The sequence below is a fragment of the Arachis ipaensis genome, chromosome B1, assembly GCF_059453495.1.
Source record: "Arachis ipaensis isolate K30076 ecotype BB chromosome B1, ASM5945349v1, whole genome shotgun sequence".
In the NCBI taxonomy this organism is placed as follows: Eukaryota; Viridiplantae; Streptophyta; class Magnoliopsida; order Fabales; family Fabaceae; genus Arachis; species Arachis ipaensis.
Genome location: NC_142436.1, coordinates 16907430 through 16920787, shown reverse-complemented (window position 1 = coordinate 16920787; position 13358 = coordinate 16907430). Strand labels below are relative to the sequence as shown.

General features: G+C 39.2%; 1 protein-coding gene and 1 non-coding gene across 2 annotated transcripts; both read left to right on the top strand.

Annotated features, from left to right (window-relative positions):
- Positions 1 to 4665: 4665 nt before the first annotated feature.
- LOC148575832 (small nucleolar RNA R71) lies at positions 4666 to 4773 on the top strand. The gene has a single exon (XR_015904411.1). It is a non-coding gene; the product is annotated as a small nucleolar RNA R71 (small nucleolar RNA).
- Positions 4774 to 9342: 4569 nt separating this feature from the next.
- On the top strand, positions 9343 to 9939 carry LOC148575831 (uncharacterized). The gene has a single exon (XM_088502571.1). It carries the CDS (start codon positions 9343 to 9345, stop codon positions 9937 to 9939), a length of 597 nt encoding a protein of 198 aa, XP_088358697.1.
- Positions 9940 to 13358: the final 3419 nt, after the last annotated feature.

Sequence of the window (13358 nt, the reverse complement as noted above, 5' to 3'; positions counted from 1 at the left end):
ATAGGAACTCAGAGTTCAGATAGTGTTATTGATTCTCCTAGTTTAGTATGTTGATTCTTGAACACAACTACTTTATGAGTCTTGGTTGTGGCCCTAAGCACTTTGTTTTCTAGTATTATCACCGGATACATAAATGCCACAGACACATAACTGGGTGAACATTTTCAGATTGTGACTCAGCTTTGCTAGAGTCCCCAATTAGAGGTGTCCAGGGTTCTTAAGCACACTCTTCTTTTTGCTTTGGACCTCGACTTTAACCACTCAGTCTCAAGTTTTCACTTGACACCTTCACGCCACAAGCACATGGTTAGGGACAGCTTGGTTTAGCCGCTTAGGCCAGAATTTTATTCCTTTAGGCCCTCCTATCCACTGATGCTCAAAGCCTTGGATCCTTTTTATTTACCCTTGCCTTTTGGTTTTAAGGGCTATTGGCTTTTTGCTCTTGCCTTTTGGTTTAAAGAGCTTTTGGCTTTTTCTGCTTGCTTTTTCTTTTTCTTTCTTTTTTTCACCATTTTTTTTCTTTTTTTTTTCTGCAAGCTTTTGTATTCACTGCTTTTTCTTGCTTTAAGAATCATTTTTATGATTTTTCAGATTATCAAATAACAATTCTCCTTATCATCATTCTTTCAAGAGCCAACATATTTAACATTCATAAACAACAACTTCAAAAGACATATGCACTGTTCAAGCATTCATTCAGAAAACAAAAAGTATTGTCATCACATCAAAATAATTAAACTAATTTCAAGGATGAATTCGAAACCATGTACTTCTTGTTCTTTTGTGATTAAAACATTTTTCATTTAAGAAAGGTGATGGATTCATAGGACATTCATAACTTTAAGGCATAGACACTTAGACACTAGTGATCATATAGTAAAGACACAAACATAAATAAAACATAAAGCTCAAAAATAAAAAAAAAACCCGTAAAATAAATAGACAAGGAGATTAAGGAATGAGTCCACCTTAGTGAGGGTGACGTCTTCCTCTTCTTGAAGAACCAATGGTGCTTTTGAGCTCCTCTATGTCTCTTCCTTGCCTTTGTTGCTCCTCCCTCATGGCTCTTTGATCTTCTCTAATCTCATGGAGGATGATGGAGTGCTATTGGTGCCCCACCCTTAGTTGTCCCATGTTGAAACTTAATTCTCCTAGGGAAGTGTTGATTTGCTCCCAATAATTCTGTGGAGGAAAGTGCATCCCTTGAGGCATCTCAGAGATTTCATGGTGAGGAATTTCCTCATGCTCATGTTGAGGCCCATGATCTCTTATTTGCTCCATCCTTTTCTTAGTGATGGGCTTGTCCTCTTCAATGAGGATGTCTCCCTCAATGTCAATTCCAGCCGAATTGCAGAGGTGGCATATGAGGTGAGGAAAGGCTAACCTTGCCCAAGTGGAGGACTTGTCAGCCACCTTGTAAAGTTCTTGAGGTATAATCTCATGAACTTCCACCTCCTCTCCAATCATGATACTATGGATCATGATGGCCCGGTCTTTAGTAACTTCAGACCGGTTACTAGTAGGAATGATTGAGTGTTGAATGAACTCTAGCCATCCCCTAGTCACTGGTTTGAGGTCATGCCTTCTTAATTGAACCGGCTTGCCTCTTGAGTCAATTTTCCATTGATCTCCTTCCTCACATATGTCTATGAGGACTTGGTCCAACCTTTGATCAAAGTTGACCCTTCTTGTGTAGGGGCGTGCGTTCTCTTCCATCGTTGGCAAGTTGAACGCCAGCCTTACATTTTCCGGACTGAAATCTAAGTATTTCCCCCGAACCATGGTAAGCCAATGCTTTGGATTCGGGTTCACACTTTGATCATGGTTCCGAGTGATCCATGCGTTTGCATAAAACTCTTGAACCATTAGGATCCCGACTTGTTAAATGGGGTTGGTGAGAACTTTCCAACCTCTTCTTTGGATCTCAAGTCGGATCTCCGGATACTCATTATTTTTGAGCTTGAAAGGAACCTCAGGGATCACTTTCTTCTTGGCCACAACTTCATAGAAGTGGTCTTGATGGACCTTTGAGATGAATCTCTCTATCTCCCATGACTCAGAGGTGGAAGCAATTGCCTTCTCTTTCCTCTTTCTAGAGGTTTCTCTGGCCTTAGGTGCCATAAATGGTTATAGAAAAACAAAAAGCAATGCTTTTACCACACCAAACTTAAAATGTTTGCTCGTCCCTGAGCAAAAGAAGAAGGAAAGAAGGAGAAGAAGAAAAAGAATGGAGGAGATGGAGGGAGAAGGTGTATTCGGCCAAGGGTAAGAAGAGAGGGTTGTGTTGTGTGAAAATGAAGAAGGAATGAGGGGTTTATATAGGGGTGGGATGGGATGTAGGGTACGACCATTAGGGTTGGGTTTGGAAGGGAAAATATTTTGAATTTTGAAGGTAGGTGGGGTTTATGGGGAAGAGAGGATGGATGTGAGTGGTGAAGAGGTGATGGGAAAGAGTGATTGAGGTGATTGGTGAAGGGTATTTGGGGAAGAGAGTTATGAAAAGGTGTGAAGAGGAGAGAAGAAGATGTGGGGATCCTGTGGGGTCCACAGATCAAGTGGGGTCAAGGACTTAACATCCCTGCCCCAATTAGGCGTGTAAAACGCCCTTACTGTGCAATCCTGGCGTTTAACGCCAGAATGCTGCCTATTTCTGGCGTTTAACGCCAGGAAGATGCTTGTTTCTGGCGTTAAACGCCAGCTTGGTGCCTTTTTCTGACGTTAAACGCCAGACAGATGCTTGTTTCTGGCGTTTAAACGCCAGGCTGCTCTCCTCCAGGGTGTGCTATTTTCAATGCTATTTTTCATTCTATTTTTGATTTTTCAGTAGTTTTTGTGACTTCACATGATCATCAACCTAATAAAACACGGAATAACAAAAATAAAATAAAATAGATATGATTAAATAACATTGGGTTGCCTCCCAACAAGCGCTTCTTTAATGTCAATAGCTTGACAGTGAGCTCTCATGGAGCCTCACAGATAATCAGAGCAAGGTTGGAACCTCCCAACACCAAACTTAGAGTTTGAATGTGGGGGTTCAACACCAAACTTAGAGTTTGGTTGTGGCCTCCTAACACCAAACTTAGAGTTTGACTATGGGGGCTTTAGTTGACTCTGCAGTGAGATAAGCTTTTCATGCTTCCTCTCCATGGTTACAGAAGGAGATCCTTGAGTCTTAAACACAAGGTTGTCCTTATTCATTTGAAGGACCAACTCTCCTCTGTCCACATCAACCATAGCTCTTGCTGTGGCTAGGGAGGGTCTTCCAAGGATGATGGATTCATCCTCTTCCTTCCTAGTGTCTAGGATTATGAAATCAGCAGGGATGTAAAGGCCTTCAACCTTTACTAACACGTCCTCTACTTGTCCATAAGCCTATTTTCTTGAGTTGTCTGCCATCTCTAATGAGATTCTGACAGCTTGCGCCTCAAAGATCCCAAGTTTCTCCATTATAGAGAGTGGCATTAAGTTTATTCCTGACCCCAGGTCACACAGAGCCTTCTCAAAGGTCATGGTGCCTATGGTATATGGTATTAAGAATTTGCCAGGATCCTGTTTCTTTTGAGGTAATATCTGCCTATCCAATGCATTTAGTTTATTGGTGAGCAAGGGAGGTTCATCTTCCCAAGTCTCATTACCAAATAATTTGGCATTCAGCTTCATGATTGCACCAAGGTACTTAGCAACTTGCTCTTCAGTAATTTCTTCATCCTCTTCAGAGGAAGAATACTCATCAGAGCTCATGAAGGGCAGAAGGAGGTTCAATGGAATCTCTATGGTCTCTAATTGAGCCTCAGATTCCTTTGGTTCCTCAAAGGGAAACTTCTTATTGGTCACTGGACGTCCCAGGAGGTCTTCCTCACTAGGATTCACGTCCTCCTCCTCCCTTGTAGGTTCGGCCATGATGGTTAAATCAATGGGCTTGCACTCGCTCTTCAGATTTTCTTCTGTATTGCTTGGGAGAGTACTAGGAGGAGTTTCAGTGACTCTTTTACTCAGCTGGCCCACTTGTGCCTCCAAATTTCTAATGGAGGACCTTGTTTCATTCATGAAACTTAAAGTGGCCTTAGATAGATCAGAGACTATATTTGCTAAGCTAGATGGATTCTGCTCAGAATTCTCTGTCTGTTGCTGAGTGGATGATGGAGAAGGCTTGCTATTGCTAAACCTGTTTCTTCCACCATTATTAAAGCCTTATTGAGGCTTTTGTTGATCCTTCTATGAGAAATTTGGATGATTTCTCCATGAGGGATTATAGGTGTTTCCATAGGGTTCACCCATGTAATTCACCTATGCTATTGCAGGGTTCTCAGGATCATAAGCTTCTTCTTCAGAAGATGCCTCTTTAGTACTGTTGGATGATTTCTTCAATCCATTCAGACTCTGAGAAATCATATTGACTTGCTGAGTCAATATTTTGTTCTGAGCCAATATGGCATTCAGAGTATCAATTTCAAGAACTCCCTTCTTTTGAGACGTCCCATTATTCACAGGATTCCTTTCAGAAGTATAAATGAACTGGTTATTTGCAACCATGTCAATGAGTTCCTAAGCTTCTGCAGGCATTTTCTTTAGGTGAATGGATCCACCTACAGAATGGTCCAATGACATCTTTGATAATTCAGACAGACCATCATAGAATATATACAGGATGGTCCATTCTGAAAGCATGTCAGAAGGACACTTTTTGGTCAGTTCCTTGTATCTCTCCCAAGCTTCATAGAGGGATTCACCTTCCTTCTGTCTGAAGGTTTGAACATCCACTCTAAGCTTGCTAAGCTTTTGAGGAGGAAAGAACTTGGCTAAGAAAGCCGTGACCAGCTTATCCCAAGAGTTCAGGCTGTCTTTAGGTTGAGAGTCCAACCATATTCTAGCTCTGTCTCTTACAGCAAATGGGAAAAGCATAAGCCTGTAGACCTTGGGATCAACCCCATTGGTCTTAACAGTATCACAGATCTGCAAGAATTCAGTTAAGAACTGAAAGGGATCTTCGGATGGAAGTCCATAAAACTTGCAATTCTGTTGCATCAGAGAAACTAGTTGAGGTTTCAGCTCAAAATTGTTTGCTCCAATGGCAGGGATTGTGATGCTTCTTCCATGTAAATTAGAATTAGGTGCAGTAAAGTCACCAAGTATCTTCCTTGCATTGTTATTATTTTCGGCCATGCTTCCTTCTTTTTCGAAAATTTCTGTAAGATTTTCTCCAGAGAGTTGTGCTTTAGCTTTCCTTAGCTTCCTCTTTAGAGTTCTTTCAGGTTCAGGATCATCTTCAACAAGAATGTTCTTGTCCTTGTTCCTGCTCATATGAAAAAGAAGAGAACAGAAAATATAGAATCCTCTATGTCACAGTATAGAGATTCCTTTATTTGAGTAGAAGAAGATATGAATAGAAGAAGGAGAATCTAAACACAAGGGTGAGGAATAGGTTCGAATTCTTGGATGAAGAGGAGTGTTAGTAAATGAATAAATAAATAGAAGGAGGTGAGGGAGAAGAATTTTCGAAAATTATATAGAATAAAATAAAAGTATTTTTGTTTTTAAATTAGAATTAAAATAAAAAATTCAAAAATTAAGAAAGGAAAAATTAAATCAAATTAAATTTAATTTAAAACAATTAGTTAAAAAAGGAATTTTGAAAAAGATGAAGGTGATTTTCGAAAATTAAAGAAAGAATTAGTTAGATAGTTTTGAAAAAGATATGATTGAAATAGTAAACTTTTAAAATCAATCAAAAAGTTAAGTGGTTAGTTGAAAAAGATTTGAAAATTAATTTTGAAAAGATAAGAAGTTAGAAAAGATTTTGAAATTGATTTTGAAAAAGATGTGATTGAAATTTATTTTGAAAAAGATTTGAAAAAGAAATTTAAAAAGATTTGATTTTGAAAATTAAAGTTGATTACTTGACTAACAAGAAACTAAAAAGATATGATTCTAGAGTTTAAAGATTGAACATTTCTTACTAGGCAAGTAACAAACTTAAAAATTTTGAATCAATCACATTAATTGTTAGCATTAATTTCGAAAATATGAATTAGAAATAAGAAAAAGATTTTGAAAATCAATCATAAAGTTTTCGAAAATATGAAAGAAAAAATGAAAAATATTTGATTTTTGAAAAAGATTTGAAAAAGATAGAATTTTTAAATTGAAAATTTGATTTGACTCATAAAAAACAACTAAATTTTAAAAAGTTTTGAAAAAGTCAACTCAAATTTTCGAAAATTTATGAATGAAAAAGGAAAAGATATTTTTTTTTATTTTTGAATTTTTAATGATGAAAGAGAAAAACATCAAAAAGACTCAATGCATGAAAATTTTGGATCAAAACACATTATGCATGCAAGAACACTATGAATGCCAAGATGAACACCAAGAACACTTTGAATGTCAAGATGAACACCAAGAACTTATTTTTGAAAATTTTGAAGAAAAGAAAAACATGCAAGACACCAAACTTAAAGATTTTTAATTTTTAGACACTAACAAATTGAAAATGCATATGAAAAACAAGAAAAGACACAAAATAAGAAAATATGAAGATCAAACAAGAAGACTTGTCAAGAACAACTTGAAGATCATGAAGAACACATGCATGAGTTTTCGAAAAATGCACAAATTTTTAAACATGCAATTGACACCAAACTTAAAAATTGACTCAAGACTCAAACAAGCAACACAAATATTTTTGATTTTATGATTTTATAATTTTTTTTTTTGGATTTTCAAAAATTAATTGGAAAAGGAAAAATAAGGATTTCAAAATTTTTAATAAGAATTCCAAGAATCTTGCAATGTTAGTCTAAAGTTCCAGTCCAGGAATTAGACATGACTTACTAGCCAGCCAAGCTTTCAGTGAAAGCTCCGGTCCAAAACACTAGACATGGCTAATGGCCAGCCAAGCTTCAGCAGATATTGATACCTCACATGTATACAACAACTATGTGTGTAACTGCCAAATGGGTGAAGATCAACAAGCTCTTGTGATGATAAGTTGAAACCCCGGTCCAAAAGATTAGACATGGCTTACAGCCAGCTAGGATTCAACAGATCATCATGAAACACTAGAATTCATTCTTAAAAATTCTGAATAAAAATATTTTTTTGAAAATATTTATTTTTATTTTTTTCAAAAATAAGAATAATAAAAACAAAAAACTTAAAATTAAAATAAAATTACCTAATCTGAGCAACAAGATGAACCGTCAGTTGTCCAAACTCGAACAAACCCCGGCAACGGCGCCAAAAACTTGGTGCGCGAAAATCGTGACGGTTCTTTTCCTTGGTAACGGCGCTAAAAACTCAATACGCATGTTCATAATCTTAGTTCTTTGTCACAACTTCGTACAACTAACCAGCAAGTGCACTGGGTCGTCCAAGTAATAAACCTTACGTGAGTAAGGGTCGATCCCACGGAGATTGTCGGCTTGAAGCAAGCTATGGTCACCTTGTAAATCTCAGTCAGTCGGATTTAATTGATTATAGAGACTTAATAATTAAAAGATAAATAAAATGTAAAATAAAGATAGTGATACTTATGTAATTCATTGGTGAGAATTTCAGATAAGCGTATAGAGATGCGTTCGTTCCTCCTAAACATCTACTTTCCTATTGTCTTCAACCAATCATTTATACTCCTTTCTATGGCAAGCTGTATGTTAGGCATCACCGTTGTCAATGGCTACATCCTGTCCTCTCAGTGAAAATGGTCTAATGCGCTGTCACTGCATGGCTAATCATCTTTCGGATCTTGATCATACTGGAATAGGATCCATTGATCTTTTTGCGTCTGTCACTATGCCCAGCACTCGCGAGTTTGAAGCTCGTCGCAGCCATCCCTTCCCAGATCCTACTCGGAATACCACAGACAAGGTTTAGACTTTTCGGATCTCAAGAATGGCCGTCCATGGATTTTAACTTATACCACGAAGATTCTGATTAAGGAATCCCAGAGATACTCATTCAATCTAAGGTAGAACGGAAGTGGTTGTCAGGCACGCATTCATAGGTTGGGAATGATGATGACTGTCATGATCATCACATTCATATTGAGGTGTAAATGAATATCTTAGAATCAGAATAAGCTTAAATTGAATAGAAAAATGATAGTACTTTGTATTAATTCATGAGGAACAGCAGAGCTCTACACCTTAATCTATGGTGTGTAGAAACTCTACCGTTGAAAATACATAAGTGATGAAGGTTCAGGCATGGCCGAATGGCCAGCCCCCAAACGTGATCAAAGGATCAAAAGACAATCCAAAGATGTAAATACAATAGTAAAAAGTCCTATTTATGCTAAACTAGTTAGTAGGGTTTACAGAAATGAGTAAATGATGCAGAAATCCACTTCTGGGGCCTACTTGGTGTGTGCTTAGGCTGAGCATTAAGCTTTACACGTGTAGAGGCTTTTCTTGGAGTTGAACGCCAGTTTGTAACCTGTTTCTGGCGTTTAACTCTACTTTGCAACCTGTTTCTGGCGTTTAACTCTAGAATGCAGCATGGAACTGGCGTTGAACGCCAGTTTGCATCATCTAAACTAGGGCAAAGTATGAAATATTATATATTGATGGAAAGCCCTGGATGTCTACTTTCCAACGCAATTGAGAGCGCACCATTTGGAGTTCTGTAGCTCCAGAAAATCCACTTTGAGTGCAGGGAGGTCAGAATCCAACAGCATCTGTAGTCCTTCTTCAACCTCTGAATCTGATTTTTGCTCAAGTCCCTCAATTTCAGCCAAAAATTACCTGAAATCACAGAAAAACACGCAAACTCATAGTAAAGTCCAGAAATATGATTTTTATTTAAAATCTAATAAAAATATACTAAAAACTAACTAAATTATACTAAAAACTATGTAAAAACAATGCCAAAAAGCGTATAAATTATCCGCTCATCACTGAGCACCATCAAACAAGGACCGAACAAAAGCCTGAAAGACTACATGACTAGGTTCGCTGAAGCAACCAATGAAATACCCAACCTAAACCCTAAAGTACACCTCCACGCCCTAAAAAGTGGCCTCCGACCAGGGAAATTCCAGGAATCTATAGTGGTGGCGAAACCAAAAACCCTGGCCGAATTCCGAGAAAAGGCAACGACTCAGATCGAAATCGAAGAATTTCGAGCACTACGAAGAGCGGAAAAACTACCACAAACAGGGAAGAAGAAAGACGAAACAGACACCCAACCGGCAGGACAGAGCAGAGATCATTCAGATTAACTCCTAAGTTCGACAGCTATACCCCCCTTAACGCAAAAAGGGAGGACATTATAAAGAACATACTACACTCAAAACTCATCAAACCCCCAAATAAAGCTGGTATATATCAGGACCAGCAACATATGGACAGATCAAAGTATTGTGCTTTTCACCAAAAGTACGGCCACACCACAGACGACTGCGTAATAGCAAAAGATGTCCTAGAGAAGCTGGCCCGCCAGGGACTACTCGACAAATACATTGACAGCCGAGCACAAAGGCGGAATATGGAAGACCTCGGCCAACAACCAAAAGCAACTGACAATTCTCGAGATAAAGGGAAAAAGGTAGATAGTGATATCAATCCACCACGTAGGATAATAAACTGCATTTCTGGTGGTTTTGCAGGTGGCGGATGTACAAACTCGGCACGAAAAAGGTCGTACCGAGCTATGATGACGATGACAGAATCCACTTCATCTCAACCTATCGACAAGGACAAGCCGAAAATTTTATTCGTCCCCAAAGACTATAAGGCAAATGATCGAAACTTGGATGACCCGGTTGTCATCACAGCACAAGTCGGAGAACCATTAGTAAAGAAGATCCTAATGGATCCAGGAAGCAGCGCAGACATGCTTTTCTATTCAACATTCCAAAAGATGAAACTAAGTGACAAGAATATCCAACCATCTTCCGGCAAACTGGTAGGTTTCTCAGGTGAGCGCGTCTCCATTTGAGGTTATATTTGGTTACAAACCACCTTTGGGGATTATCCTAACAGCAAGACAATAGACATACAGTATCTTGTCGTGGACTACAAAAGCCCATACAACATTATTTTGGGCAGACCATCTTTGAACGTATTCAATGCTATTGTTTCTACTGTGCATTTGTGTGTTAAGTTTCTTTCGCATGATAATAAAGTCATCACTATCCACGGAGACTAGAAGAGGCCAGACAGTGCTATAACGCCAGTCTGAAAAGTGAACAGCCAAGACAACCCAAACAGCAATATGTCCAAGCAGTATATAACTCGGATCAACTGCCTTCCCTGGCCGACCTAGACCCCAAAACTAACCATCAAGAGTGGCTGATGCCAATAGATGATCTGACTAAAATTCAATTAACAAACAACGAATCCAAGTACACATACCTCGGCAACGCGCTTAAAAAAGAAGAACAAGACCAATTAGCCAAACTTCTGAGGAACAACACTGACCTATTCGCTTGGACCCCAGCAGACATGCCAGGAATAGATCCTAACGTCATTTGCCATAAGTTGGCCATCAACCCAACAGTCCGACCTATAGCCCAAAAGAAACGACACCTCGGCACCGACAAGAGAGCAGCCTCTTTGGAAGAAACTCAAAAGCTACTTAACGCTGGCTTCATCAAAGAACTCAGATACTCCACTTGGTTAGCCAATGTTGTAATGGTAAAAAAGAACAACGGTAAGTGGAGGATGTGTGTGGACTATACAGACCTTAACAAGGCCTGTCCAAAGGACGCATACCCCCTCCCATGCATTGATAAACTTGTTGATAATTCTTCTGGTTTCCAATGTTTAAGCTTCATGGATGCCTATTCTGGCTATAATAAAATCCTTATGCATAAGGCTGACCAAGATAAAACTGCCTTTATTACTGACAATGGAAATTTCTGTTATAAGGTTATGCCATTTGGACTCAAGAATGCAGGTGCTACCTACCAACGACTTATGGACAAAATTTTCACAAGTCAAATCGGACGAAACATAGAAGTCTATGTCGATGATATGGTGGCAAAATCAACACACACGGCAAACCATGTTAAAGACCTAACAGAGATATTCCAACAACTCCGAAGGTACAATATGAAGCTTAATCCTGATAAATGTGCTTTCGGAGTACAGAGTGGAAAATTCCTTGGCTTCATGCTCACTTGCCGAGGTATTGAAGCAAATCCCGAAAAGTTCCCGGAAATCCTAAACATGCAAAGCCCAAATACAGTCAAGGAGGTCCAACAACTAACTGGCCGACTCGCAGCCTTAGCCAGGTTTCTGCGTCGAGTAGCCCACCGATCACGTCATTTTTTCAAAAATCTACAGAAACAAGAAGAGTTTCACTAGACCGGGGAATGCAAAACAGCTTTCACCGAACTCAAGGCCATACTTTCAGCTCCTCCAATCCTCAAAACTCTAGAAACTGGTAAACCACTCTATTTATATTTATCTATTACTAACCAGGCTATCAGTTCTGTCTTGGTAACAGAAACAGAAAAACAGCAACACCCGGTATATTGCGTCAGCAAATCTCTTCAAAATGCCGAGGTTCGTTACCCAAAGATAGAGAAACTGGCTCTAGCTCTGGTCACAATGGCCAGACGCCTACGACATTACTTCCAAAGCCACACCATCGTGGTCAGAACAGAACAACCTTTAAGACAAATACTAACGAAGCCCGAGCTAGCAGGAAGATTAATCAAATGGTTGATCGAGCTGTCAGAATACGACATCCAATATCAATTCAGAGGAGCCATCAAATCACAAGCACTAGCCGACTTCATTGTAGAACTCACTACAGAAGAGCAGGATCCTAAAGATAACATATGGACACTATATATTGATGGAGCCTCAAACAGCAAAGGTTCCGGAGCAGGAATACTCCTCGAAGACAAACACGAAACACAATTCGAGCAATCCCTGCAATTTACTTTTCATGCAAGCAATAACCAAGCAGAGTACGAAGCTCTAATAGCAGGACTTCAACTGGCTCACACAATGGGAATAGCACATTTAAACGTCAAATGCGACTCCTTCCTTGTGGTGCAACAGGTAACAGGTAGTTTCCAGGTAAAAGACCCGTTGTTAGAAAATTACAATATCATAGTCAATAACCTCGTCAATAATTTTCAGAAATTTAATATATCTCACATACCTCGGGAACAAAATGATAGAGCAGATATTCTCTCAAAATTAGCAACAACAAGAAGTCAAACCACACCACCTATCTTATCCCAACTAACACTCGAAGAGCCTAGTGTTATACTAACATCAATCTCGAGTATTTCGGAGAAAGATGACTGGAGATCACCCTTCATCACTTACTTGTAAACAGGTCACATCCCTAGCAACATCCAAAATCAACGAAAGTTCAAACGAAGAGCGAGTTTCTATACAATGCTCGGAACCAAATTATACAAAAGAGGATTCATAAGACCTCTGCTAAGATGTCTAAATACAGCAGAAGCCAAACTGGCAATAGATGAAGTCCATGAAGGAGTCTGTGGCACACACATCGGCGGCCGGAGTCTAGCTGCCAAAATCCTCCAAGCTGGTTACTACTGGCTGACGTTACAACAAGACTGCATGAATAAAGTCAAACATTGTGACCACTGCCAACGTCATGCACCAATTATTCATAACCCAGTCGAGCAGTTACATACATCCGAGATATGCTGGCCGTTCAACAAATGGGGGCTAGATATCCTCGGACCATTTCCACCCGCTCCAGGCCAGGTTAAATTTTTAATTGTCGCCATAGATTACTTCACAAAATGGATAGAGGCTACACCATTGGCAAAAATCACTTCCGAAAAAATGATTTCTTTCGTATGGAAAAACATACTATGCCACTTTGGTATTCCTCAATCCATCATCACCGATAATGGTAGACAATTTATAGATCAAAAGTTCACAAATTTTTTACAAAATTTAAAAATATTTCAATAGTTCTCTTCTGTCGAACATCCACAAACTAACGGCTTAGCTGAAGCCGCCAATAAGATCATTTTGCAGGGCCTTAAAAAGAAGCTCGACGACTCAAAATGAGAATGGGCCGAGCTTATTCCTGAAGTACTATGGAGCTATAACATATCTGAACAATCAGCAACAAAGGAAACACCATTCAGGCTAGTCTACAGAAGCGACGTAATGATACCAATTGAGGTATCCCTACAAAACACCATAACCACAAATACAAGCGAAAGCGACAATGCTGAAAATAGAAGAGCCGAGCTCGACCTCATAGAGGAAGCTTGAGACAAAACTGCACTACAACAGACAGCGGCAAAACGAGCTATAGCTCAAAAATACAATAGGAAGCTCAAGACGAGGACATTCTCAGAAGGAGACCTCATACTCAGAAAAGTTGAAGACATACAAAAGCCACAAGGACAT

Bases quoted from the DNA above. Each gene is read 5' to 3' on its own strand.
- LOC148575831 (XM_088502571.1), top strand. From the start codon at position 9,343: ATGGACAGATCAAAGTATTGTGCTTTTCACCAAAAGTACGGCCACACC.